The sequence below is a fragment of the Nannobrachium achirus genome (assembly GCF_963921795.1).
Source record: "Nannobrachium achirus genome assembly, chromosome: 10".
NCBI classification, from domain to species: Eukaryota; Metazoa; Chordata; class Actinopteri; order Myctophiformes; family Myctophidae; genus Nannobrachium; species Nannobrachium achirus.
In genome coordinates this window covers 33,788,977-33,815,869 of record NC_137819.1, presented here as the reverse complement: position 1 = coordinate 33,815,869, position 26,893 = coordinate 33,788,977, and the positions used below count along the sequence as shown (strand labels likewise).

The 26,893-nt window shown below is 40.8% G+C and overlaps 2 protein-coding genes across 3 annotated transcripts; both read left to right on the top strand.

The window, feature by feature from the left end:
• The first annotated feature begins 465 nt into the window (after positions 1-465).
• sf3b4 (splicing factor 3b, subunit 4) lies at positions 466-9,106 on the top strand. Its single transcript, XM_080734558.1, has 6 exons — positions 466-522; positions 1,102-1,230; positions 2,696-3,238; positions 5,469-5,639; positions 6,200-6,382; positions 8,832-9,106. The coding sequence occupies exons 1-6, from the start codon at positions 489-491 to the stop codon at positions 9,002-9,004; spliced, it is 1,233 nt and encodes a 410-aa protein (XP_080590684.1). The 5' UTR covers positions 466-488; the 3' UTR covers positions 9,005-9,106.
• A 4,841-nt stretch (positions 9,107-13,947) lies between these two features.
• On the top strand, positions 13,948-24,992 carry LOC308292233 (synaptic vesicle glycoprotein 2A-like; the record flags this gene model as incomplete). Of its 2 annotated transcripts, none has more annotated exons than XM_080734540.1 (12): positions 13,948-14,560; positions 15,356-15,536; positions 16,664-16,815; positions 18,139-18,272; positions 19,949-20,038; positions 20,563-20,670; positions 21,170-21,258; positions 21,392-21,556; positions 22,071-22,204; positions 23,471-23,674; positions 24,274-24,433; positions 24,809-24,992. In XM_080734540.1, the coding sequence occupies 12 exons, from the start codon at positions 13,948-13,950 to the stop codon at positions 24,990-24,992; spliced, it is 2,214 nt and encodes a 737-aa protein (XP_080590666.1). The 2 variants fall into 2 exon arrangements, with proteins under 2 accessions (XP_080590666.1, XP_080590665.1); XM_080734539.1 differs by having other exon boundaries at positions 13,948-14,596.
• Between the last annotated feature and the right edge of the window lie 1,901 nt (positions 24,993-26,893).

Sequence of the window (26,893 nt, the reverse complement as noted above, 5' to 3'; positions counted from 1 at the left end):
AAACAAGTAAAAAAAAACATTTTGTGTGATACAACCCATCTTGTGATCAAGAGGTGTGTTCTTTTCCTATTCCACATTTAATAAAGCAGCCATTAGAAGTGTTTGTCATGTAAATTATGTTAGTATTCTATATTTCTTCAGGTTCTTTGTAGCCATATGAATCGAGGAATATGAAACATAGGTTATGTTTTGAAAATAATAAAAATCTACAAAGTAAGTAAAGTTTCCTAACTAATGGAGTAAAAGTAGGTCTGAGATGTAGTGGAGTAGAAGTAAAACTACTGAAAACTGTCAATCTTCAGTAAAGTAAATGTAGCTCAAATTAAGTACAGTACATAAATAAATGTACAGATGTAATTATTTACACCACTGGCAAAATTATATTATGTCCAAATATTTGAATATTACAGTAGGAAAAAAAAGGAATAGCGGAAGAGGCGGGGCATAAACTCATTGTGGGACGGACGCTCGCTCTGCGTTCATTCAACATGGCGGCGGGACCAATTTCTGAGCGAAATCAAGGTAATATTTAACAAATAACTGTCTTTGTGGAATTTCTTGTTTTGCCTCACATTGTTTTGTTTGCAGACCACACGCTCGTTAAGTCCTTTTTACCGACTTTACAGACAGCGTGCCTAGTTTTACTGAGAGAGAGAGCCTTGATAGTAGCTGTGTGATAAGCCATGGAGTAACGTTTCACATGGAGCTCGCCTGTTCCTGGTTATTTAGCTTACAACTTAATAATACTTATATAGCGATTTACTATACATAATTACTATTAATTGTTAGTGTCGTTAATATTCTTGTAAACTGTGACTTATTATGTTTTGTTTAAATAATGAAGAGTCGTACTGTAGGCCTTCTTTGTATGAATGAACTCTGTGTAATAGCATGCTATTGCTAAGCTATTAAAGCTAACATCAGCTTGAGTTTTGAAAGCACCAGCATGAAACTGCCGGCTAGTTTTGTTTTTGTTACTTGCTGTGTTACATATATATTCCCATCAACCCCCAAGAGTGTATGGCTGCAGGGGTCTCTCAACCCCTGCCTGGCTGGCAGCCATAACTGTAAATGTGTTGTTTCATTTTTGCTCCACAACAGACGCCACAGTGTACGTGGGTGGTTTAGATGAGAAAGTGTCAGAGCCACTACTATGGGAACTTTTCCTGCAAGCTGGCCCAGTGGTCAACACACACATGCCCAAAGACAGAGTTACTGGTCAACATCAGGGTGAGTATTATTGGTTATTGTTCTTTTAGTCTGGGGATTGGGTTTAAGATTACCATTGCAGTACAGTATACAGTATATTGATGTATACTGAAATCCAATTCAATTCAATTCAAAGGAGCTTTATTGGCATGAGAAAACATACCGGTGGTACGTTTACATTGCCAAAGCAAGTATCACAAATACAATAAAAACATTTGGAAATGGGGAACATATATACAGTTGGAGGGGGCAGAGCTATGTCGCATTGTGACATTTTATATACAGGGTACAAATAGCAGCATTATTTTCCTAAAAATGCATTTAAAAGTATCAGCTCTGTTTCATACTGTATGTGCAGTAGGTCTAGATGTCAATCCATGGTTTGTAGTCCTTAGGGTGATTGTGTTTCTAGCCTTCTTTTGTCGCAACAGTCCACACATCTTGCTGCTGTGTTCGCGCATTGTTGTATTTCTCCCAGTAGGTATGGGAGTTTTTCATCATTGGTCGAGTTTTCAAATTCACTTTGGGTGTGTGTAATCTGTGGGAAGTATGTGTCTGATGTCTTGGTATAGTGGGCAGGTGGTTAGAAAGTGTAGCTCTGTTTCTAACACATTTTGTGTGCAGTGGGTGGGCGCATAGCCTATCTTCCCTAGGGAGAGGGGTCTGTCTGTGTCTGCCTTTCTCTATTGCAAGGCTGTGTTCGCTGAGTCTGTACCTACCTAGTCAAGGCTTTCCTAAGTTTTGGGTCTTTTACTGTGCTCAGATATTCTGCTAATGTATATTCTCTTTTTAGAGCTAGATAGCTTTCCATTTTGCTTTGGTTTTGGGTTGTCTCTTTCCAGTATGTTAGGTAGCTTTCTTTTTGTTTTCTTATTATCTGGTTTGGTCCTGAGTGTTTTCCGTTTGGTAGTATTTTGGTAGAAATCAGTGGTATTTTGGTAGAAATCAGTGGTATTTTGGTAGAAATCAGTGGTTCCAACTCCAAACCCTCTTGGGGGGGCAGGGGGTTTGGAGGTAGCAGCGCCAAAATCACTACTTGTTTTCATCCACTGTCTCTGCCTGTATGTTCTCCATTTGTTATCAATCCAACTAGCAGATCTACAAGCTCACAGTCACAACATGTTGTGACATGCTCATGAGATTGTAGGCTGGCTATTTTCACTATTCATTCTACGAGAACTCGAGAAGTAACTTTTCTGGAAATAAAAAAAATAAAAAAGTTTGCATGCGTGGGTGCACTTTGTTTTTTGACAGATGTAAGATGTTTGATCGCCTTGGATCAAATCTTGGGAGGGTTAACAACAAAGTATAACTGCCACAAACACATGGAAGGAAAGCGCAACATTACAGTGGAACTGTAATGGCTTGTAATAGTGTATCTTGACTCCTGTGCTGCAGTGTTACTGTGAAATATAACTTTCTAAGTAATCCTGTATCTCTTGTGGTAAAATAACACTTTTGACCAAATAACCATTTTCTCTCCTAGGCTATGGATTTGTGGAGTTCCTCAGTGAAGAGGATGCTGACTATGCCATAAAAATTATGAACATGATCAAACTGTATGGCAAACCCATTCGAGTCAATAAGGCTTCTGCGCACAACAAAAACCTGGATGTGGGAGCTAACATCTTCATCGGTAATCTGGATCCAGAGATTGACGAGAAGCTGCTCTACGATACATTCAGTGCCTTCGGCGTAATCCTTCAGACACCGAAAATCATGCGTGACCCAGACACTGGTAACTCAAAGGGGTACGCCTTCATCAATTTTGCCAGTTTTGATGCATCAGATGCGGCCATTGAGGCTATGAATGGCCAGTACCTCTGCAACAGGCCCATCACGGTGTCTTACGCGTTCAAGAAAGATTCTAAAGGCGAAAGGCATGGCTCAGCGGCTGAGCGCCTCCTGGCAGCCCAGAACCCGCTCTCCCAGGCTGACAGACCCCACCAGCTGTTTGCAGATGCACCACCACCACCTAGTGCACCAACACCAATCCTTACCACACTGGGAGCAGGGATGCCCATGCCAGGTAGGGCCAAACCATTGTGCTTAAGCTGGCTTAGGGGTGGGCGATATTTTCCCAAGCTGTATCCCGATACACGATTTTATCACAATTCTTTTTCACGTTGGTTTTTATGGTTATTTTTCAAGTTACTTGAAACTAGAGTCTGGGTTCCTTTTGTGTGGTCTAAATTGAACTTTACAAGACAAGTAAGTAACTCTGACACTAGTATACAAATGAAACCAAATGGATTTGTATACTGTCAGAGTTAAGTGGAGACCTTGACATTTTAAAGTTTGAGAACTACTGATTTAGACCAAAATGTAGGTTTAAATTGAATTCTGCAATGAATCTCTGTATTAACGATTAAACAGGATTTTTTACAAGGCTCCCTCAATTGTATCACAATTATACAATATCTCTGAAAAGGCATATCATGGAGACATTGTATCGTCTCAACGATAATTATCACCATATCGCCCACCCCTAAGCTGGCTATTGAGTTTGTTTGCAATATCTCTGTTGTACATTTCCTCTCAATTTTCTCTTCTAAATTCTTCATTTTAACTTCAAACATTGTGTAGGTTTGTTGTTAGTTGTTGAGCAGTGCTCCTGGAAGGAGCAAAGCTCCAACATCTGGCTTTGTCCTTTTGTCCAAAGTTGTACGCCCAGGGTCACATTGGCCAAGCTTTGAGCCCATCAGGCCTACATCTTTGCACAAAGCGCCCAAAGTTTGTTCTACGCCCAGGGTCACTTCGGCCAAGTTTCACAGGACACGAAGCTTGGCCTACATCTCATTTAAAACCATTTATTGCAATAAATGCTGTGCATTCTCTTCTGCACTTGGCGATGCTTCCCAATAAATCTTGGCGAGTATATGAGGGAGCTTGGGGCACTAAAACCCCCACATGATAAACATACAATATATGATATAATTGCATAAACCACAGCAACTCTGAGATGCTGTAATAGCAGGAGATGTTTGGGGTGTGGGAGAGAGTTTGCCGAGACAATGGCAGCACAAATGGCCTGACCTATATCACAAGAGGAGTGTGAGCTGTCAGTTTATGATTGTATGAGGAGTTGCTTATTATGCACTGTAGTAGTGCAGTGGGAATGAAACGCTAATGGGTGCTTGACTTCTGCATCTGCCTGAACTAAGATGATGCTTCAGTTATTATGTCCTGCATAAAGCTTGAAACCCAACATGATTTGGGAACTGACAAATACAACTTGTTTATCCGATTACATTTGAAGGAAACGCTAGCACACCACGCACATTGACAACTGTTTGAATCCACGTTGTTATTATTGCACACATTGCTTAGCTGAAACTGCCTAAACATCAACTTCTCATAAAAAGAGAGGAGCGATCTAAGCACTCCAAAATAAAAACAGGAGAGGACAGGCGTAAAATCAAGGAACTTTATTCATTACAAAAAGGTTAAAAAGCCAACATGTTTCGACCCACTGGTCTTCATCAGGCTAGGGCATATACCGTTGTTCCCTATTGAGCTTGACACATTTCCCGGGGCAAGCTGCCCAGATCACACATGTCAAAAGTGTCTTCTTTATTTTTTCACTCTCAAAAAGCGCCTGCAATGTAGTGCATTTGAAACTACATTGCTGTGCACATCATGGGGTGATCACTGCTTGCCTCCTGTGCATTGTTTTATTTTTGTTTATTTTCTGTTTATTTTGTTGCTGAGTGAGGTCAGCAGACAAAGTGACGTGAGTGAGATGAAAATATAAACCTGTGTGAAATGTGCCAATCTCAACAGGAAACAACAGTACATATGTACTGTATGCCTTGATGAAGACCAGTGGGTCAAAACATGTTGACTTTTTAACGTTTTTGGTTTTTGCCCGTCCTCTCCTCTTTTTTGAGTGCTCGGATTGCTCCTCTTTTTCAAGTTTTGGTCCCACTGATCCTAGAAGTGTTTTAACTCAACCTGTATCTCCAATGAACACCTAGTTATTCCCTCTTTTAGCTGATCAACTTAGGGGGGTAACGTGGATTCCACATCGGGTCGTAAATGACCGTGTTGTCACACACTACATGCCAATACGATTAAATCACTGTCCAAAACGGCGTGCATCGCCTGGTATAGACTAGTAGTTACTAACCACATATGATATAACAGAAGAGCATGAAATGTTCTTTCATAAATGCATGTGCATCATATTGGCTTACAGTGTGCTCTAATAAACAGCCCAAATTGAGAAGTACTGTAACACGGTTTACCCTCTCCCCCAGGCATGCCGCCACCTGGAGCCTTTCCTCCTGTACCTCCCCCAGGATCGATGCCCCCAGGGATGCCGCCAGGGATGACCATGCCCCCAAACCCAGGGGGACAGCAACCAAACGCTGCTGGTTCAGGGCCTCCACCTGGACCTCCTCCCTTCCCACCGGGCGGTATGCACCCAGGTAAGAACGCTCCCAATATCGGCTTTTACCTGATGTTCTTCTCCAGCACAGATCAGAGTCCCGACTCCTGCACAAAAGGGAAAATCGCGCTCTTTCGAACGACCATCATTTCGACCGGAGGGTTAGCGACTCACTCCACGGAGGTTAGGGTGAGGGTTAGTCGGGTGTCGAAAAGATGACATGTAGTAACAGCGACACGCTCCCTGCACAAAGACTCTTCAATTTGACACATTGATTTTGGGATTAAATGTAAAATATTATTCCACCTTGGTTTCCCCAATTTAGTAAGTCGTTTAAATTTAACCCTTCAAGCACACAATGCAATATTTTGCTTTGTGCTGTGTAAAATGCTGTATGGGGTGGGAATGTGTACTTTTATTTTTGTTGTTGTTGTTGTATTTTCTACACCTTTATCTGCCATTTTTGCTTAATATAAAGAAGTGCCACTATAGGCTACCCAACCACACAGGATTGGATTGAACAGCCATTGTGAAATGATAACTCTCAGTGCCTGTCACACAAAGCAAGTTCTGGAGTCCGTCATTGTTTGTATCCCACAGGAATGCCTCCGATGGGCATGCCACCTCATGGGCATGGACCTCCTGGAATGGTACCGCCCCCTGCTCCGCCAGGTCCTAACCAGCACCAGCACCGGGCACCACCACCGCCTGGCATGCCCCCACACGGTCACCCGCAGATGGGCATGCCACCCAGAGGACCATATGGCCATGGTCCCCCGATGGGTAAGTACTGCTATACTCTCAGTGAATCTCAGATAGTTATTGTTTGTCAGGGTAAATGCAGAAAACATTCTATCAGGTTATAATAACATTAAATAGTTTGCTTAATATAGGGTTTATAGTCATGGCTAATGTGACTCATGATTGTGGTTAGGCCTTTCTATTGTTATTATTGTTGTGACCATAGGTCACAGTTTTACTATCAGAACCGTCACAGCTTGTCCGTGTACGTCCGTCCGGACGTGTACACATTTTTACGGTCTATGGGTTTCAACTCTGACATCATGCCCTGATGTCACTGTGATGTCAGGGGAACCACTCTAACAGAATGGGTTTGCCGCTCTGACATCAAACTCTGGCTTCACTGTGATATCACACTAATCCCTTTATGCCCATATATGGAGTTCCCTGATGTCATCAATATTAAGCCCATATCTAACAGGACTTCATATGGGAATGCCCATATATGGAGGCCACATCGGCCACATACCACACTAACAGAATCCATATATGGCCAAGACAGCCCATATCTGTGTGGCTGGTCTACAGACATGGATCTCCATGTATGGGCATAAAAGAGTATGATATCAGATGATGTATGACATCATAGGGCTTTCACATGACAAAAAACTGAGTAAGCATGTATTTGGGCTCTCACAGCATATCTCCATATACAGTACATGGATGGGTACCAGGGGTCTCCATATATGGGTAACTGGTCTGATATACGTCACTGGCCAGATGGCCAAGACATGGCGCAACCTCGCCCTGAACGTCTTACTAGTTATTTTAATGTACACAAAAAGCAATTTCCAATTATTAAACACAAAACTCTAAACCTTACTGAAAGTATAATGCTGTATATTACAATGCACTGGGACTGACAGATGCAGATATTTCCATATATAGGCACAAAAGGCACACAGATGAGATGGGTACAACGGGTACTATGACAAAGCCCCCAGAGTCATATTGGTCGGATGGGCGGTGCAACGTAGGTGTGAGGGCAGCATATCTGTGCGAACTCTACTCCACTTGCTTCAAATTCAGCGCAGTCAAAAACCATTTCATTTACTTATCAACAAAAAAGTGTTTCTTTTTGTAATTAGAAAATTGTCATCACTGTGTCAAAGCTGTGTTTGTGTCGTGTGTAGTATACTGGAGAAATGCCACTCTTCTATTATGAAACCATGCTTCAACCAAATGACTTGTTTATTGTTTGGCTTCTGTTTGCATGCTTCTTCTGAGGCTTGTTTGGGTATTTCATCCAATATAATGGCAAAAACAAATACTGCAAAGCTCTCTCCGGATGGCATCGTTTCACCTGAGGCTGTTAGGAAAGCAATCACAATCACATACTAATTGTCATTGTATCATTCCCTCCAGATAGTTTAAATATTAAAAAAGGTACTCAGTGTCAGTGATTGGACTTGATGAGTGTCATTAGCTGTATATATGACTCACTGGTACCTTTTCCCCTGAAGTCATTTATTATTGCAGTCTAGAGAGTCTTTAGCTGTGCTAAAATGTTGGTAAAACATACCTGAACAATAAAGATTGAAAAGTAATACCTATAAGTCATAAAAGTGCCTCCAGTCACCAAGCCTTCCTAAGTGTGTTACACACTGAGGAAGGTTTGACGCCAAAACGCGGCAGTGTGTGCTGTTATGTCTGTGCCTCCATGAATTGAAAGTACCAGAAGGACTTTGTTGGACTTGGTTTACAGGAACATTGATGCAATAACAGATTGATTATTGGTTACAGATGACATTCTTTATTTTAAAGTATAATCTATAAACTACTGGATAATTGGATATGGCAATGGATAAATACAAATAAAGAAAAGCTGAAATGGGTGACGCGTAGTAAGCTTGTAGATCTCTGCAATCTGTAGATTTTATGTATAAAATTATTAAATATCTATTTCTTTGTATACTTAAGTTATTTGATATATATCTGACCTGTGCACTTTTCGTTTACAAAGGAAAACAAAAATAAAAATGTTCCATTGTTCTATGGCAAGATTAGCTTTTTGGGGCTTTTATGCCTTTATTGATAGGACAGTAGACTGACAGGAAACTGGGGGAGAGACGGGGAGCGTCACGTGGCAAAGATCGTCCGGATCGGGAAACGAACCGGCGCTGCCGCCAGGCATCCTTGCCCATGTGGCAATGCCCAAACGGCACGTGCCCGGACCAGTAGGCCAGCGGGCGCCCCGGGCTTTTATGCCTTTATTGATAGGACAGTAGACTGACAGGAAATGGGGAGAGAGATGGGGAGTGACACGCAGCAAAGGTCGTTGGGATCCGGACTCGAACCCGCGACATGCTGACATGCATCAGAGTCTATGTGGTATGCGCCTGGACCGGTAGGGTATGACAATTAATCGCTAACTTAAATTGTGTAATTGTGACAGCCCTAATTGTGATTCTTTTTTTCTTGCATTCACTAGGTCATCCCATGCATCCGGGTATGAGAGGCCCACCTCCACCCATGCCTCCACCTGGCTATGCCAGTGGCCCTCCACGCCCCCCTCCATTTGGCTTCCAGAGAGGGCCCCCCATGCCACCGAGACCCCCTGGAGGTCCACCTCGTGTTCCCATGAGAGGACCAATGCCGCCATAGATTGAGAACTGCTGAGAGGGGCTCTCATACTCATCCCTTCTTTTTTTTTTTTTTTTTTTTTATGTTTCCAGAACTACTCTAAACAATAATTGTGAAAGTAATTTAACCGCCACGTTCTTTCTTCTGTTGCCAATGTACAGATGCTGGCCCTTTTGCAGAATAAAGATTTTAATACAACTTTTGGAGTTATTCTATATGGCATTTTGTTTTAAAATGCAGGTTTTGGTCATCGGTGGTATAGTCAACTTGGTATTAACAGACACGGTTTCATTTAGACTGTGTTAAACAGGCAGGAGTTATTAGACAGAAATAATCTATAAGTCAAATCTAATATTCAGCAGTTCCATACCTATAAAAACAGGAACAATACTAGCCCTTTTACATGCATCAGTGTTCTCCTTTGTATTTTCCTCTCAGTAATAACTTGTGCATCTTCATGCGTATTTTATGGTTGCTATAGTGAGACTGTGGTGGTGGTAAATGCTCACCAAGGGAGTAATGTCTCATAGCTGATGCGTCTCCTGGGCTTGCTGCCAATCCGGTGAGAAACATGCAACAACAAAATGTGAAAAGAGTTGGTCTTTGATCTACGGTGGTCCACGCAAACAAACAAAAAGCAATTGTTAGTATTATCCAACACACAAGCCCCATTTTCCTACTCTACTGTGAAAAGGGTCTATTGTATCTTCTAGCAATAACATCTGTGACTACTCCATAGTCACCATTTCAATGATTGAGTATGTCTTCAAACCAGCATATTTTCCAACTATGATTGTAAATTCTAAACTACTGCCACATGTTATAAACCTGCTATTAAAATGGGCTACAGAAATCTCTTCACAGTTGCACTCAGCAATGAGTTAGCATGAAGTGTGTTTAACACACAAGTAAACATTGTGAAGCCATGAATACATAAGGAGAGCAAGCAAGCCCAAAGGTAAACATTTAGGATGTTTACCGTCTGTACTGGACTGGACTGGCTCCATCTGGACATTTGTTTGCCAGTTAATTAAACTCATCAGTCACCAATTGCAATAACCATACTGCTTAACAATGTTCCACAACTGCTTGGGTTTATTAAACACGGTGAATGGATGATGGAACTAATTTATAACACAATTGTGTTTATTGATGATACACGCCATTAAAGTATAGCCTACATCAGGGCTCAGCAACCTTTTTTCGAAATGAAGTGCCATGTTCTTACTTTCCAGTTAGTAAGTGTGCCATGTCAAAATACATTTTGATGACCCCCATCAAAATGTGGACATATTTTTGATTGGCAGGACATTGTTATAACCATCATTAGACTAGAGTACAGAGCAATAAACCATCTATCTCCCCAACACCCTCCCAGTCAGTTCAGATTTTAATTAATGTAAAATTATGTGCAGGATGTAATTTGCTGCAAATTATGTGACTTAATTTAATTGACCACATTTAAAACAATATTTGATTTTAAATCCTCTCCTTCACACTTCTGCCAGTGTGCCAATGATCACCCTCCCCTGTGCCAACGTTGGCACCTGTGCCAAAGGTTGCCTACCCCTGGTCTACATAATCCTAATATACGATGGTCCCTTTATAGCCTAATTAAATAATACAGCATATATTCAAATCTTGAAATTAATAATTTATGGATAATAATCGTATAATTTCTACAGGTTTTGATGCTTGTATACGGCCAACATTACCCGTTAAGCTCAATGAAGCCCTGCGCAGGTAGTGCTAATGTTTCAAGTCACGTTTCTTTAGCAGGTCTGAATGCAGAATAGCTACGGAATCATTGACAGCCAGGCAAGTGGTTGGCATAGCAACAAGAGACATGCGCGTTTCCTCGACCAGGCATATTGATGCATAGACAACCTGACATTTATTTCTCTACAAACTAGACTATATGTTTTTCTACACAGAAAGAATATGACCGTACATGGTTGAACATTTTGCAAATATCTATAGGCTATTTTTATTTATTTTATTCTTTTTTGCCATTTTTGCCAATATTGCCTGCAAGAAAAATAACCCAAAGACGCTGTGTCTTTAGACTATTTATTATAGACTAAATGGTTTTAGAGCCATATAGGCTACAGTCAATCTTGTTATAATAAACCTAATAGGCTATAATAGCCTACAAGGATACACTTTGACCAAACGGCACGAAGATGGGATATGCGCCAATCCCCTTATAGCAACGTTTAATGTGTCTCTGCAGTGGTATAACGTAACTAAGTAGATTTACTCAAGTACGGTACTTAAATACAGCTTTGAGATATTTCTACTTTACTTTAGTATTTCCAATACTTTCCTACTTCTACTCTACTACATCTCAAACATTGTCTACTTTTACTCGACTATAATTATTTGAAAACATTAGTCACTAGTTAGGCTACTTTGCAGATTTTGATTAGTATTACAAAACATAATACATAAACACTTAAGCCCTATTTTGGCCATTTGAAATAGCCGATTAATCTCACAATGGGTAGCAATGCAACGCATTGTGAGCTTATCTTCTATTTTATAGACCTATATCGATTTTTACGATTTTGACATTTTGCGCTATAATAGTAACCTACTTTTACCTTTTGAACCTAGCCTAGGCCTACATTACACTTTTGTTCTTTAGTGGGCCCCTACATTTGAATTCGGGACTTTCACTTAACAGAGTATTTATACCTACATTGATTTCAGTATTGATACTTTTACTTGAGTAAAACGTGAGTACTTTTCCCACCACTATGGGCTCTGTGTGAGGGTTGCATAGGGGGGAGGGGGCTTCTCCTCTGATGCTCGCATCATTGCAAGTGAAGCCCAAATCTATGCTCCGTCGCGCGATGGTGTCGCGCGCCGAGAATATAGCAGACCTTCAAGCCCACGACGCATCGCTTCCGCCACCCACTGTGGGCTTGTATATCGGCTCGGCGACACCGTCGCGCAACGAAGTATGAACGGGGCTGCGATCGGCTGGCGTGGTGGACTCCTGTATCCTCAAACTGGAGACTGAACGATCAGCATCACTCGCTCCAGCAGCAACAGCTCTGCAGCACATCATCAGCACCATCACCACCACCACACCTCGCTTTACAACCCTAAAGACTAAAGAGGCATCATTTAACCTTTGATCAAGGTGAGACCCTGTTTTTTTTCTTTCCCCCACGACAAATTAATCCACGCGTTTCTTTTCCCCTCAGCTTAAATAATGTAACCTATGCGTAGGCTAATCATAGCCGATGGGCGTGTTCTCCAACAGCTGGCTTCATAAATGGCAATTCAGATATCTGGTTGATTAGCCTATAAATTGGGGCCGATATTCGAATGGGTCCAGCCAGGTCGTGACCGGATCCTCGCAGTGTGTAGGGATCAGTACAGGTGTTCAGGCATGAAGACACTAGGATTTTTTTGGGGGGGTAACATTTAAAGATGATTTAAGATTGGCTACTGACTGGTACACGACCCATTTCATCATCACCATCATCATCAAATCATCATCAGCATCATCATCACCATAGTCATCATCACCACATCAGCATCATCATTGAACACGCAGGTTGTTGCATTTTAGATCTGACTGGCTAGGCCTGGAGATTATTCAAAAATATTGTTAATGTATTCGCCCACCAGGGTGGGCATGGTCTGCGCATGAGAAATGTGAATGGAACGTAGCAACGGTCGATTTATATGTCCTATGGTTCTTGCACAGCCTGCCCTTGCGAGAAGAAGACACGTTTTGCTGTCCGCTCTTCAGCGGATTTACGAGCTGCGTGTGGTGCTGCGTTGGTCGATATTATCTTCAGGTGTCCAGATTGGCACATTCATCACGACACTCGCCGCTGATGGCAATCAAATGCCACTGACTGCGTTAATATGGCTGTCTCTGAAAGTAACGGTGGTGATGGCCATCTGCCTGCTTGACCTTGCGAGAGGAAACTCGCAGTGACGGTGTCATCTGAAAAGAAAATAGCGACGAAAAGAAAACCGTTGTCAAAACGAGAGGAGAGATCCTCCCTCGCAGTCTTCCCCCATCCATCATTATTTCCCCCTCACAGCTCACACTCGCACTCTAAAAGAAGGCACGTGCTGTAGCGCTGCATTGGTTGGCCACAGCCTGAGTGGGCTGTGTGATGATGATGAGGAGGAGGAGGCCAAATCACTGTGGAAGATCACAAATCAGTTGAAAATAGCCTACAACCATGAAAAACCTATGGCTCTAATCATCTCTCTTTTGCTTGTCGTTTCCATTTCTGTTTGGGCAAAGGTTTTTGTGGAAAGAATATGGCTTGTAGGCTACCTGTTGCATAATCCACACATAGGCCTATGTGTATGACCCAGAATAAACCTAATTGTTTTGAAACTGGAGACGGAGAGGGCATGAATGTTATTTGGTGGTGGTGGTTTCACTGCCTCTGTTGGTCCTTGGTCGACCATCCATGAAAACATTCCTGCTTTGTCTGAGTGATATGCATTTGGCACTATAGGCCTGTCATCTTAATGTTGTAACAGGGATCCATCCCAGAATGAAATTTCTCCAGGCACATGTGGGAAGTGCAGTGGAATTTTACATCCCACTCCCCTTTTAATTTACATTACCCCTTCAACCGTCTCGCATGGCATTTTAGTTTAACTGTTTTCTTTGGCTCTTCGCATATATTTATGTAATGCTAAATGTCCTTTCCAAAAACAGGGAAAAAATGCAGGAGAAAACTGTGAAAAATGCCCACAGTTGTGAAATAGAGTTTTATTTTATTCACTCATGAGCATCCCTGATTTAATTTTGTGTAATAACAGCTATTTACAGTTATGTGTTTTTCTTTCAGCCAAGAAGACAACTTCAGTGGGTCCGTGAATAATTTTGGGGGATATTCTGAACTGCAAAAAGCCATAGATTCAGGTGGCCTCTTGGACAATTCTGTGACCACGTTCACATCTGTCCGCACCTCTTCAAAATGGAGGACGGCTACCAAAACCGGACTGCTTTCATAAAAGGCGCCAAAGACATTGCCAAAGAGGTCAAGCGGCAAGCCTCCAAGAAGGTCGGCCGCAGCGTCGACAAAATGTCTGACGAGTACAGCAAGCGCTCCTACAGCCGCTTTGAGGAGGACGACGACGACGACTTCCCCGCGCAAGGCAACCAGGGCGGAGGAGACTACTATCGCGGCGACAGCCAGGCGGCCAACGACGACGAGGGCGGCCACAGTGACTCCACGGAGGGCCACGACGAGGACGACGAGATCTACGAGGGAGAGTACCAGGGCATCCCCAGGGCAGAGTCGGACAAGGACGGCCTGGCCGGAGGCCCCGGCTCTGTGAGGGACGGAGGGCAGCAGTTCAGGGACATGGGGGTCTCGGAGGCCGAGAGGAGGAAGGACCAGGAGGAGCTGGCCCAGCAGTACGAGACCATCCTGCAGGAGTGCGGTCACGGGAAGTTCCAGTGGACCCTGTACTTTGTGCTGGGGCTGGCTCTCATGGCGGACGGTGTGGAGATCTTTGTGGTCGGTTTTGTCCTGCCCAGTGCCGAGAGGGACATGTGTCTCTCTGAACCAAACAAGAGCATGCTGGGTAAGGGAAACTACAGGAAGCTTATTGTTATCGTTGATTCTTTTTCTTTTTTCTTCTTTTCTTTTGTTGCTAAGAAAGACAGTTACTACTAATGAAACCAAAGAAACCATTGTTTGTTTATACTAAACCAGGGGTCTTCAACAGGGGGTCCGGGACCCCTAGGCGGTCCTCAGAGTTTCTACAGGGGGGCCTCCAAATATTTGTCTGATATAAACGTTTTTTATATTAACCCCTTGAACCCTAACATCTATATTCTGAGAACTTTAGCCAAAAATGGCAGATCTACAAGCTCACCGCCTCGCAGCGCGAGGCGTTGTAGACGGCTATTTTCGGCAAAGAGGTTTGGTGTGGAGGGGAAAAAAGCACATTAAGTACGGAGTGAAAGGTCAAGTTTATTAAGTGTTGACGGTTCATGTGGTTAAATATCTGAAATCACAAATTGACATGAATCCAAAATACACTGATGATTGTGCTGTCAAACAATGAAACTATATGGAATCTCTGAAAAGGCTGTGGGGGTCCCTGCTTAATCTCTCTCTCAACTAAGGGGAAAACGTTGAAGACCCCTGTACTAAACCTCACCTAATATCCATATTCCCTAAGTCACAGACAGTGGTTCACAACGCAACATGTTCTGAGCTTGTAGAGCTGCTATTTTCTGTGAAGAGATTTGGGGTGGAGGGGGTAAAAGTAGCGGATCAAGTACAGAGCCCTGGGGGATGTTGGTGGTGAGGGCAGCACAGTATTGAATTTGAACATTTCACTAACATAGCCTATTTGTTGTTGTCCTTGCAGGTCTGATTGTATATTTTGGAATGATGGTCGGGGCATTCCTGTGGGGGGCCCTGGCGGACCGGATAGGTCGTCGCCAGTCTCTTCTCATCTCTCTCTCCATCAACAGTGTCTTCTCCTTCTTCTCGTCTTTTGTTCAGGGATATAGCACTTTTCTCTTCTGTCGTCTCCTCTCTGGTGTCGGGTGAGTTCATGGAAATGAATCGATCAATCTTCCATCGAGCATTGCTTGTTTTTTTTCATGCCCACAAGTTTAATAACTTTCATTGATAGAGATCCAGTGAATGGTCCATTGCCCATAATATTACAATCAATTCTCCTAACTGCCAAAAAAAAGCTAATAAGTGCTCATCCTGAGTTATTGTATAAGGAAGAACAATTACACAGCTAATGGTAAATGTCATACTGTTCCCATTTGTACTGAATGACGATTTCTACTGTTTTGCAGAAGGAAAAACAGTGCTGCTATATAATCTGTAGATTATGTAGTGCTGTTTTGCCTTTTGCTCTGGATCCCAACTGGCATACCTGTGGCCTGAAGTCATGTGGTTTTGTGGTTGTATCAGCCACAGTCCCACAGAGTTTCTATCCTCATGTTCATTGCTAGCCATGACTACACAGTAACCAGAGCATACAGAAAAGGAGAATAGTGTTATAATGCTCTCGTGACAAAGACCAAATATCTGGCCCAGCCAATGAATCAACAAGTGCAGTAAATTAAATGTTAGGGATTCTGTACTTTAGCCAAGCCATCTTAGGCTTGCTGCCACTAGCTGTGGTTAATGCTAGTAGTCACCATGCCAGAGTAGAACATTTCTGTTATTCAGTCATGAAGGAAAAAGTGATTCAAGTTCTAACATTTTTAACAGAGCTAAGGCTGTGAAGCATTTGATGCTCTGAGATGGTGTGACATCATGTATCTATAACATCCCAAAACAGGATTTTGTGATATCTCTGTCTGAAATACTGAGGGTGAGGAATTATCCATTACATCTGGCCAGCAACCACCAAAAATCACTAATGCACAATATGTACGAAATGTAGTTTTAATGCATAGATGAGTAGGTGCTAATTGGATTATGTCGCTGCGTACCGAAACCTGAACATAATGAAATGATCGACATTACAAAGTCACGTGTAGACAGCGCAACAATGCTGCCGCGCTGGGTAATTCTGCTTGTTGGATAAAGGTCAGGTTAATGAATTAACCTGATGAAGACCAAACTTGTGCTTGAAACGTTTGTATTTTTGCACCGTTGATAAAGTGCAGGATCTTTTGTGTAGTGCTCATTTAGTTTCTCATCTTTGCAGGATTGGTGGCTCCATTCCCATTGTGTTTTCCTACTATTCTGAATTCCTTGCCCAAGAGAAGCGTGGAGAGCACCTCAGCTGGCTGTGCATGTTCTGGATGATTGGTGGCATATATGCATCTGCGATGGCCTGGGCTATAATCCCTCACTATGGTAAATAAAACAACATAAGACAAAGTAGGGGTGGGCGATATGGTGATAATTATCATTGAGACGATACAATGTCTCCACGATATGCCTTTTCAGAGGTATCTTATTTATCGTGATACAATTGAGGGAGCCTTGTAAGAAATCCTGTTTAATCGTTAACTGCATTTTGGTCTAAATCAGTAGTTCTAAAAACTTTAAGAAGTCAAGGTCTCCACTTAACTCAGTCGGTGCCATATTTAAAGTGGGATGACCTCTTATATTGCCGGTTCGCCAACAAAGGGTTAAAAAAATAGTGTGCACGCTGGTGCACACATTCGTGCACAGATCATGCACTATGCATGTGCATGCTTTTCACAGCTTTCAAACAAAAAAATCCGCTTGGAAATCCGTTCAGGCATTCAGGAGAAAGGAGCCCTTATGTTTTCTTCAAATGTAAACAAACATGGCTGCCATGTTTGAAAGATGGGGTTGGTATGGGGGTTAAACATGCAATTTCGCGATCGCGATCATGCCTAGTACACTGTTGGAGGTCCAAAAACTTTTTTTTTCTATTTTTTTTTATTATTATTATTTTTTAAAAGACGTTCAGAAGACGTCTGGCAGGGAGGTCCATAGTGAAAAAGACGTTTTAAAGACGTTTTTATTATAGAAACGTCTTTTTTGGCAGGGTATGAGTTAATTCTGACAGTATACAAATGAAACCAAATGGACCCTTTGTATACTGTCAGAGTTACATACTTGTAAAGTTCAAATTAGACCTACCAAAAGGAACCCAGAGAGTCTAGTTTTTGTCAAGTAACTTGAAGAATAACCATAAAAACCAATGTGAAAAAGAATCGTGATAAAATTGTGTATCGTGATACAGCTTGGGAAAATATCGTGATATTGTATTTTTCCATATGTGAAAATGACAAATAGGCCTAGTATTTAGGCTATTACATGAATCATCAAATAACTACTGAAGTTAAACTGACCACTATTGTTGAGGCATAATATTACTTTCATGAGTAACAAAGTAATAAAACATAATATAATATCACTTTACTTTATTTTTATATTTAAACTTTTTCATGCATATAAATGACAATGCAGTGTGTCTATCATTCACTATTTATACTTTATTTAATCTTTCAAATATGACTAGGCTGACAGTCTACATGTTAGCATACACTTTTTTATTTGATATTATGCCCCTTCAGCCACTTTGAGTCATATTCACACAGGAAATTATTCTAGTATAGTTCATTGTTTGAGCTGAGATTAAATGAGATGGTCATAGAAAAAAGTGAGGCATGAGCTCACCCCTCCCTCCCTCCCTCCTCACAGGATGGAGTTTCCAGATGGGATCTGCCTACCAGTTCCACAGCTGGCGCGTGTTTGTGCTGGTGGCCGCGTTTCCCTCCGTTGCTGCTATCGCTGCTCTCACTGCCATGCCAGAAAGCCCGCGCTTCTATCTGGAGGTAAACATGACGTCTTACAATTTACTATTTCAATTAGGCCTAGAATTATTGACTGCTTTAACAATTGAAAAATAGCAGATATACAAGCTCGCAGCCCGGCACCGAGTGCCGCGCTGCGAGCTTGTAGATGTGCTATTTTTGAAAAAGTCGTGAAAATGTGTGCAAATCTTTGAATATATGTATTTTTAAAGCGAACGTTTGTAACTCAAAATTTTGCTTCTGGGGGTGGTCCCTGGAACTAAATATTTTGAGATTGGGGGTCCGCGGCCAAATACATGTCATTTTGGGGGTCCCTCACATGAAAAGGTTTGAGAACCACTGACATAGTAGTCTCTCAAGAACAGACTAACTGAGCTCCATTTAAGTGAAAAGGACCTTTTTCTTTGCCGATAGCTGGCCAGATTGCTGACATAGACACATAGGGTTTTTCAAAAAACCTTAGAAGGATTCAAAAGACACTCATAGAATCGGGTCAAAATTCTAATTTTCACAATTTTTCAAAAATAGCAGATCTACAAGCTCGCATCGCGGCACCGATAGTTAAAGCATAAAATAATGATACACAATAATGTGTACCCGTTCTAAATGGGTTTAAGGCATTTAGCAAGCTCTCTTATCCAGAGCGACTTGCAATAAGCAAGGTCATCACATGCATCAAACGCAGAGAGAGACATTGTGGTATTACATGTGGTGTGTAAGAAATATGATTCCCTTTTCTTTGCATATCATGACATGTAGGCATTGACATCCCATGTGCGGTTTTAAAGCTGCAATCCATAAAACCCCTATCAGAGTCGGTACCGCGGTGAAGAGCTATCCACCGCGGTGTAGTCTTTTTGAGTCATAAAACTACAACGTTACATCATTCCTCGCCGTGAAGAGCTTTCCACCGCGAGTCCCGACACATCTCTCTGTTTTTACTTTTAGACAGATAGGCTCTTCACCCCATTCACTGATTGGTCGATCTAGACCAGTCAGTCACGGTGAATAGGACTCCACCGTGACGGACTATGATGGCCTTCACTTATTTTCTGACTTGAGGTGGAGAGCTTTCCACCTAAAATTTGGATAGCTCTTCACCTTGGACTCTTGATAGAGGCTTTAGTTAAATGTCGTCGCTGTCGGGTGGAAAGCATGCTTGTCCAAAACCGTTACTTTTCAGGAAATGGAAAAAAGTGTTACTTTTTTGTGACACTTGTAGTATGATGAATTAAGCATTAATTTATAAAAAGTTTAAATAAGCTACGAGTTTTCACAGCGATGACGCGTAGGAGACCAAACATCTGCCGCTCTTCCAAGACAGAATCTTTGCTTGGCCAGAGAAGATATTTAACTTATGAACCAACGCCAGGGTCAAAATGTCTCAATGGTATAGTAGGGAAATCTACAACCACTGCAGATGTACTAGCTACATTGTATTAGCACACTCTATAATAGATTGGTTAAAATAACGCTTTATTAATTCATATACTGTAGGTTCTGGATTGCAGCTTTAAACAAATCATTATAGCCGTGACATACTGTAATATGAAACATGATTGATACGATGATGCGATTTGGTTGTTTTGAAGTGTTGTTTATTCGCTCAAATTAGCAAAAAGTAACACGTTGAATTGTTTAAAAGTTATGTGCTCTGCTTAAGATACACATGATTTATTTCTGTCCTTTCCCAACAGAATGGTAAACACGATGAAGGCTGGATGGTTCTAAAGCAAGTTCACGATACCAACATGAGAGCAAAGGGACATGCAGACCGGGTGTTCACTGTAAGTAACATCAGTGTTTGTTTTACAAGTTGGGTAGAGGTGATGGCCTCTTGGTCTTGACATGATTATGGATGTCACATTGGCAAAGTAGCCAAACAACCTCTTAAATGCTGGGCAAATGTTGCATTGTAGAGAATGCAAAATTACATCACAGTTCCAGTCATTCATCATTAGAAAAAAATCCCTAAATTCCCCAGTCCTTACCTGTGTGTATCTGTCAGTATATATCATATATTATTATAGGCAATAAAACTCAAGGGGGAAAACATAAAAGATAGGATTTTCATTCATGCAAAGGTATATTTTAAAAAGGGTTACATGTGAACATCAATGTATTTTTTTTTAAATGACAAATTTTAAATAGCAATTTAAATGCAGCAGAGGCATACATTAATTTAATAACCATTCAGCTGCAGTACATGAGTCAAAATATCTTTAATACTTAATTGTTAAAATTCTTTTGGTTAAGAGATGTGAAAAATCATACTTGCCCTAGGCTAAAAGGAATGTCTGGTCCATTAAAGGTCACTACGATCAAGACTGTGAAGCAGATGGATGAGTTGGTTGACTCTGGCACAGACACTCCGGTTTGGCAGCGCTACAAGTTGAAGATTATGAGCCTCACCAGCCAGGTGAGAGAGGAAAACAAGTGTTTCACCATCAGCCAGATCTTAGTCAGATATTATCAGCTAACAATGAGTACACTAATTGCTCTGTGAGATTAGTTTGTTTTGTCTTAAATTTACAATATTTCTTTACTTTCCGTACAAACCACTGATATGTTGTGTCGGTGTTGCAAGGCAGGTGTGCGGTGTGTGTCGATAGCAGCAGGCTTGAGCCCCATGAAGTGCCCCCATGCGAGGCCAAACAAGTGGCTTCACCGAGCAGTGCAAAGCCTGCTGCTTCCGTCTCTCTGCCATTTGATTTGCATACCGACAGTAGTAAATAACATGTTCTCAGTTTAATGTACTTTGAATTTAAAAAAAAAGATAGTAGACACTCAATCCAGTGTCACTGTTTTTTCCTCTGAAATATGCAGTGACAACATTTTCTCTGGCGACTAGATTAGCACAAAACGTATCAACATCAGCTATCACAAAAGCATAAATACTGTTTGTTGCCATGTTATAGGTGCGGAGCAACTTCCTTGCATGTTTTAATCCAGAATATAAGAGAACGACTTTCATGCTGATGGCCGTCTGGTTTACCATGTCTTTCAGGTAAGCTAAATTCTTAAACATTTGTAATTTGTTACCCTTGTTTGATGATGATGATGATGATGATAATGTTTTGCTAAATACTAGTATCACCTTGCCATGCTGTGATTTACAATCAACGTCTCTATAATTACAGCTATTATGGTCTGACGGTGTGGTTCCCGGACATGATCAAGTACATTCAGAAGCAGGAATATGCATCGCACACAAAGGTCTTCTCCAAAGAACGAGTGGAGCATATCACGTTTAACTTCACCTTAGAAAACCAAGTGCATCGTGAAGGACACTACTTCAATGATAAGTAAGTGCGTAGTTTGTTCCAGAGATGTTGAGGTCAGAATTAAAATCTGATTCAGATCCAGACTTCTTTCCCAAGTCAACCTTAATATACAGTAGATTCATGCCATGATAGCCTCAAAATCAAACAATATATTTTGTATACTATTTGTCAAAATGGGTCTTTAACAATTTCCTTAACCTTTTGTAACCTATATGTTGTTATACCTTTCAATCCGGGAGACACCTCTGTGTTTCATTAGTCGTTGCTATACATATAACAACATCATTTTAGTTTTCAGAAAACCTAGGTTAGGTTTTAGAAGACATTTTTAGAATCGGCCTCAGGTCTAAATGAGTTTAAATGAATATGTTCTTTGTTTTACTGGGGACCCCCTAGAACTCAAGGACTCCTAAAATGTTGAACTATACTGGCTTACATAGGGGCACAGGATATTATGTACATACATACAGTAAACTTAAACTAATATAGCAGAGATAGACTATTTACAGTTGTGTATTTTTCCTTTGTCCATAAGGTTCCTCAATCTCAAGATGAAATCCATGGTGTTTGAGGACTCCATTTTTGAGGAGTGCTACTTTGAGGACATCACCTCTACCAACACCTTCTTCAGAAACTGCACATTTATTGCAAGTCTGTTTTACAACACAGGTAAACAAAGTTTTACAGCACTATATTTGATCAAAATGAGAATCAGATTTTTTTGCATTCAAGACTTTAGTTGAGAAGTTGTTTTTTAAAGGAGCTATAGTCAACATTTTCTTGAAAAACGGATGCTAAAATAAAAATAATGTTTCAAAAGTATTTTATAAAAAAATAAGCTTCATATATGTGTTTCTATTCAAAAATGACCACAAAAAGCGTACAATAATGATAAAATAATCATTTTGGGCCGACACTTTGTTTACATCCTAGTCTAACACTATCAAAGAATAGACTAGAATGTAAACAAAGTGTCGTTCTGACAATGGCCAAAATGATTATTTTAATCATTATTTTACACTTTTTGTGGTCATTTTTGAATAGAAATGTATGAAGCTGTATGAAGCTTATTTGTTTATAAAATATTTTTGAAACATTAATTTTATTTTAGCATCCGTTTTTCAAGAAAAAGTTGACTATAGCTCCTTTGATGCTTCTATCTATAAGCACATCTGTTCAAGGGACTATTGGAGCTTACCCTCTTGGCTCTTGCATGTGCGTTTTTAGGATTCTTCCCCCTCCATATTCATTTTGACATCATCATCCGAGTGAGATCATGCACTTAATTAAGGGTTTGTCTCTACATGTGGGAAACACTACTATGCATCTACAGTAACACAGTAACTATAATTGTTTCATACCGTAGTAGGAGACCCATTGTCATGATGTCATTGGAAATTGTAATAATAATGATGTACGTTTAATTCTGTGATATGCTGGCAGAAACAGTTGAGAAAATACAGTGATGGTTATTGAGCAGTTTGTGGTAACTGCAAATGAGCATCATGAGCAAATTAGATAAAATTATCATATTTTGTGTCTATAACAGATTTTTAATTAAAGCCAGCTGATCCAAATTAACTATCGTTTAGTACAAATAGGCCATTTCATAATTTAAGCACAAGAGGCAAAGGTACACATTAAGCGTGTGGTATATTGATTTGTTTTTTCCCCGTAATATCCTTCTGCTGAGGATTCAGAGCAGCAGAACATTTTCCATATATCCTCCATCAATCAAAACCGGCCACTTGAAGCCTCTGTTCTTCCAACACCCCTGACACCAACCTCCGCACCATTTAAATTATTCCTGGGTTTTTGTCTTTGCCCTGTTTTTGCCTAGTTGATTTACAAGAATGTAAAGTGCGTTATAGATAAAATGCATTATTATTATTATTATTATTATGATCATTATCCCTCTCTTTCTCCTCTACTTAGATTTGTTCAAATACAGGTTTGTGGACTGTAAGCTGGTGAATAGCACCTTCCTCCACAACAAAGAGGGCTGCATGCTGGACTTCAGCGATGACAACAATGCCTACATGATATACTTTGTCAGCTTCCTCGGCACGTTGGCTGTGTTGCCAGGCAACATTGTGTCGGCTCTGCTGATGGACAAAATTGGCCGTTTGAGGATGTTGGGTATGTTGCAGATTTAAAACTCTATTAAAGGTGATACACCATGAATTTAAAAAGTATTTATGTCATATTGTTGTCCCAAAAACGTTTTTCAAAAGGTTTGAGGCTAAATTACCACTCCTGAATAGAGAGCCTCTCTCATTTTTGAATGGCTCTCAGAGCATTTCAGCTGCAGTACCACCTTTGGCCTGAACTGCGCCACCCCCCCCAAAATCCTTAAAAAAAAAAATGTTTTTGAAAAAAAAAGAAAAAAAAAATTTTTTTTTGAAAGTTTTTTTTATTATGATGACGTCACAATCGGCAGATGACGTCACAATTGGCAGCAAATCTGGATAGCCTGTTTTGAGAACCCGTGGGATACTTTTAACCTTCGCCTTCTCAAAACCAGAGAAAGACACAACGGTCAGAAATGGGACTTTGTGAGGATAGAAGGTGCTAGTGGGACCCCAAAAAAAGGTTTTAAAATAGGAAAAGTGAAATTTCATGGTGTATCACCTTTAAATTCGAGCAATTGCTGTAGGACAGCCGCATTATGTCTTGAATTATAGCTCAGTTTTTTTTTAATTGTCTTTGTTTTGCCCTGTCCTCTTCCCACTTAACAGCGGGCTCCAGTGTCATATCTTGCGTCAGCTGCTTCTTCCTGATGTTTGGCAGTAATGAGTCAGGAATGATCGCCCTCTTGTGTCTCTTTGGTGGTATCAGCATTGCCTCATGGAATGCCCTAGACGTGCTCACCGTGGAGCTCTACCCCTCAGATAAAAGGTAACAAAGGTGGCCAGTCTGGCCACCTTCAGATCAATGTGATTTTGTCTGCACTATAACACTTAAGTACCCTACTAAGAGAATGATGAGGATGTTATGTCCTTCAATAGGTACTTATTTTATTTCAATTTAGGAAGACAATATGACGTTTCGCCTCCATGCCTTCAATGGTGTAATGAGCAATACAGGAGAGCTGTGTCAGTAATAAGGGGACTTGTGTGAAACACTTAAAGCGGTCCGGGAGGAGACAATCTGTATATGCCTAGCCCAGAATAAACACTCAGCACTGTGCAATTTAGAATACAAAAATAATAAAAAAGTATATGGGAATTCCTCTTGATGTACTATGTTTTCCCCTGTTTTCTTTTCATCCAGGTGCACAGCATTTGGCTTCCTTAACGCTCTGTGCAAGCTGGCTGCTGTCCTGGGCATAAGTATTTTCCAGTCCTTTGTTGGCATCACTAAGGCTGTGCCCATCTTGTTTGCTGCCGGTGCCCTTGCTGCAGGTAGTTTCCTTGCAACGAAGTTGCCTGAAACACAAGGTCAAGTGTTGCAGTAAAGGTGAATAACCTCCAGAGGGCAGTACCTACCTACCGCTGGACACAGCATATCACTAGAGAGAGAACATCCCCAAGCCTGGTTAACTCCAAAAGAACAGACAGCCTCCTCCATTGTAAGCCCAGAATCCTATGAAATGGATTGTGTCATTCTTATACTGATACCACTCATGGTGTTTAATTGGAGAACATACAGAGATAGAAAGAAGTATTCACATTATGACAACAACAGATTTGACCGTTCTAGTGCAACTTTGTGGTATCCAGAATGTTGGCACGCAATACGTTTGATGTTTCACAAACGTGTCATGTACATATCCTGGCCCCAAGAAAAACTGCACCATGGTTTGCAGTTAAGACTGGCATTGTTGGAAATAATGGTGTGAAATACACTGTTTTATTTATTTTTTGGTCATCTGTCCATTGGCTCATATGATTTACATCTAAAGTGAAGTAAAACGTAAATTAAAAGATTAGATACAAATATATAATGTAAGGTAACACTTTTGAATTGCCATTGTCGCGGCTTACAAAAGTTCAAATTTCAAGTTACCATGAATTAGCAACAATAGTACAATCTAGATAGAGAGCATCTAATAGAAATATGTACCTGTACCTGTTTTTTAATCTATCTTTCTATCTCTCCAAGATGAAAAGAAATCTCTCCAAGCCGATAACGTAGAAATACTTAAAGCAACTACTGTTTACACATTATAATTACCATAAGACATTCCAGCACACTCACCTCAGCCATAGAATTTTTAAGATTCAGACTTTCTTGTCCTGCATGTATCCAGTCTACCTTAGCCTCAACACATGGATAGAACACATATAGAGATGCATTTCAGAGGATTCCTCATTGTAAATGGGTATATTTTGATGAAGATTTTAGAGTGTTCAGTGTTCTAAATGTATCCTAGACTAATGTAATCTTTTTTTTTTTTTTTTATCCCCATGCTGATGTTAAACCACTAAAGCGTTGAAAGGTACTGTGGCCCAACAAGGTTTATGCCATTGTTAACAGTGGGTATAATTCTGGTATTTCTACAGAATGGGATTTTTGGACAAGTTATGAATGTGACACGCCATATATTATAACATGATGTTTGCTTGCATTATGGTAATGTAAGTGTATGTGGGTGTGTGCACGTGTAGATGAGGCAAGAGAATGTGGCTGGCAGTTGATTCTTTTAGCTCATCTTTTCATAAACGTTAATTGAGTTTTTGTTTATCCCTTTGACTTTATGTGAGTTGGGGGAGGGGCATTTATGGCTGGAGGTCAACCATTGAACAGAATCAAATTTAAAGTGAATTGGTTATATTTTATGTCTAAAATATAACAGAAAAGATTCCACATTGGCACTGGTGGACTGAAATCTTTATATGGTTGTACGCCAATACATTTGGTAATGGTATTACAAAGCTGTACCGCAGTGCCATCTTGTGTTCTGGAACAATCTCTACTGTAGTGTGAAATCCCAGCCCACTTGTGTGGCTTTGCATGCCGAGTCAAAAGAATTCACACACAAAAAAGATACATTTTCTATTGAAGACTGTTAAGACTGACATATGCAGTATTCTATCTATATGCTATACCAGATTATATTAAGCCATTACATAATGGTAACTTCTCAGATTAAGCACAAATAAAATAAAACTAGCATTTGCCATATTTAAACTAGCATTTGCCCTTATGGCAATAAAGACTTCTGCCACAGCACACCAAAGCTTACGCCTTAAGGTGAAAAAAGCTGATCTACAAGCTCACATCACATCACGATGTGTTGTGAGCTTGTAGATCGGCTATTTTTGGCACACGACACCGGCATGAAACTAAATATGAATTACCGGTAAGCTTTAGGTGCAATAGATATATTGCAGCACAATGATATGGCACAAACAG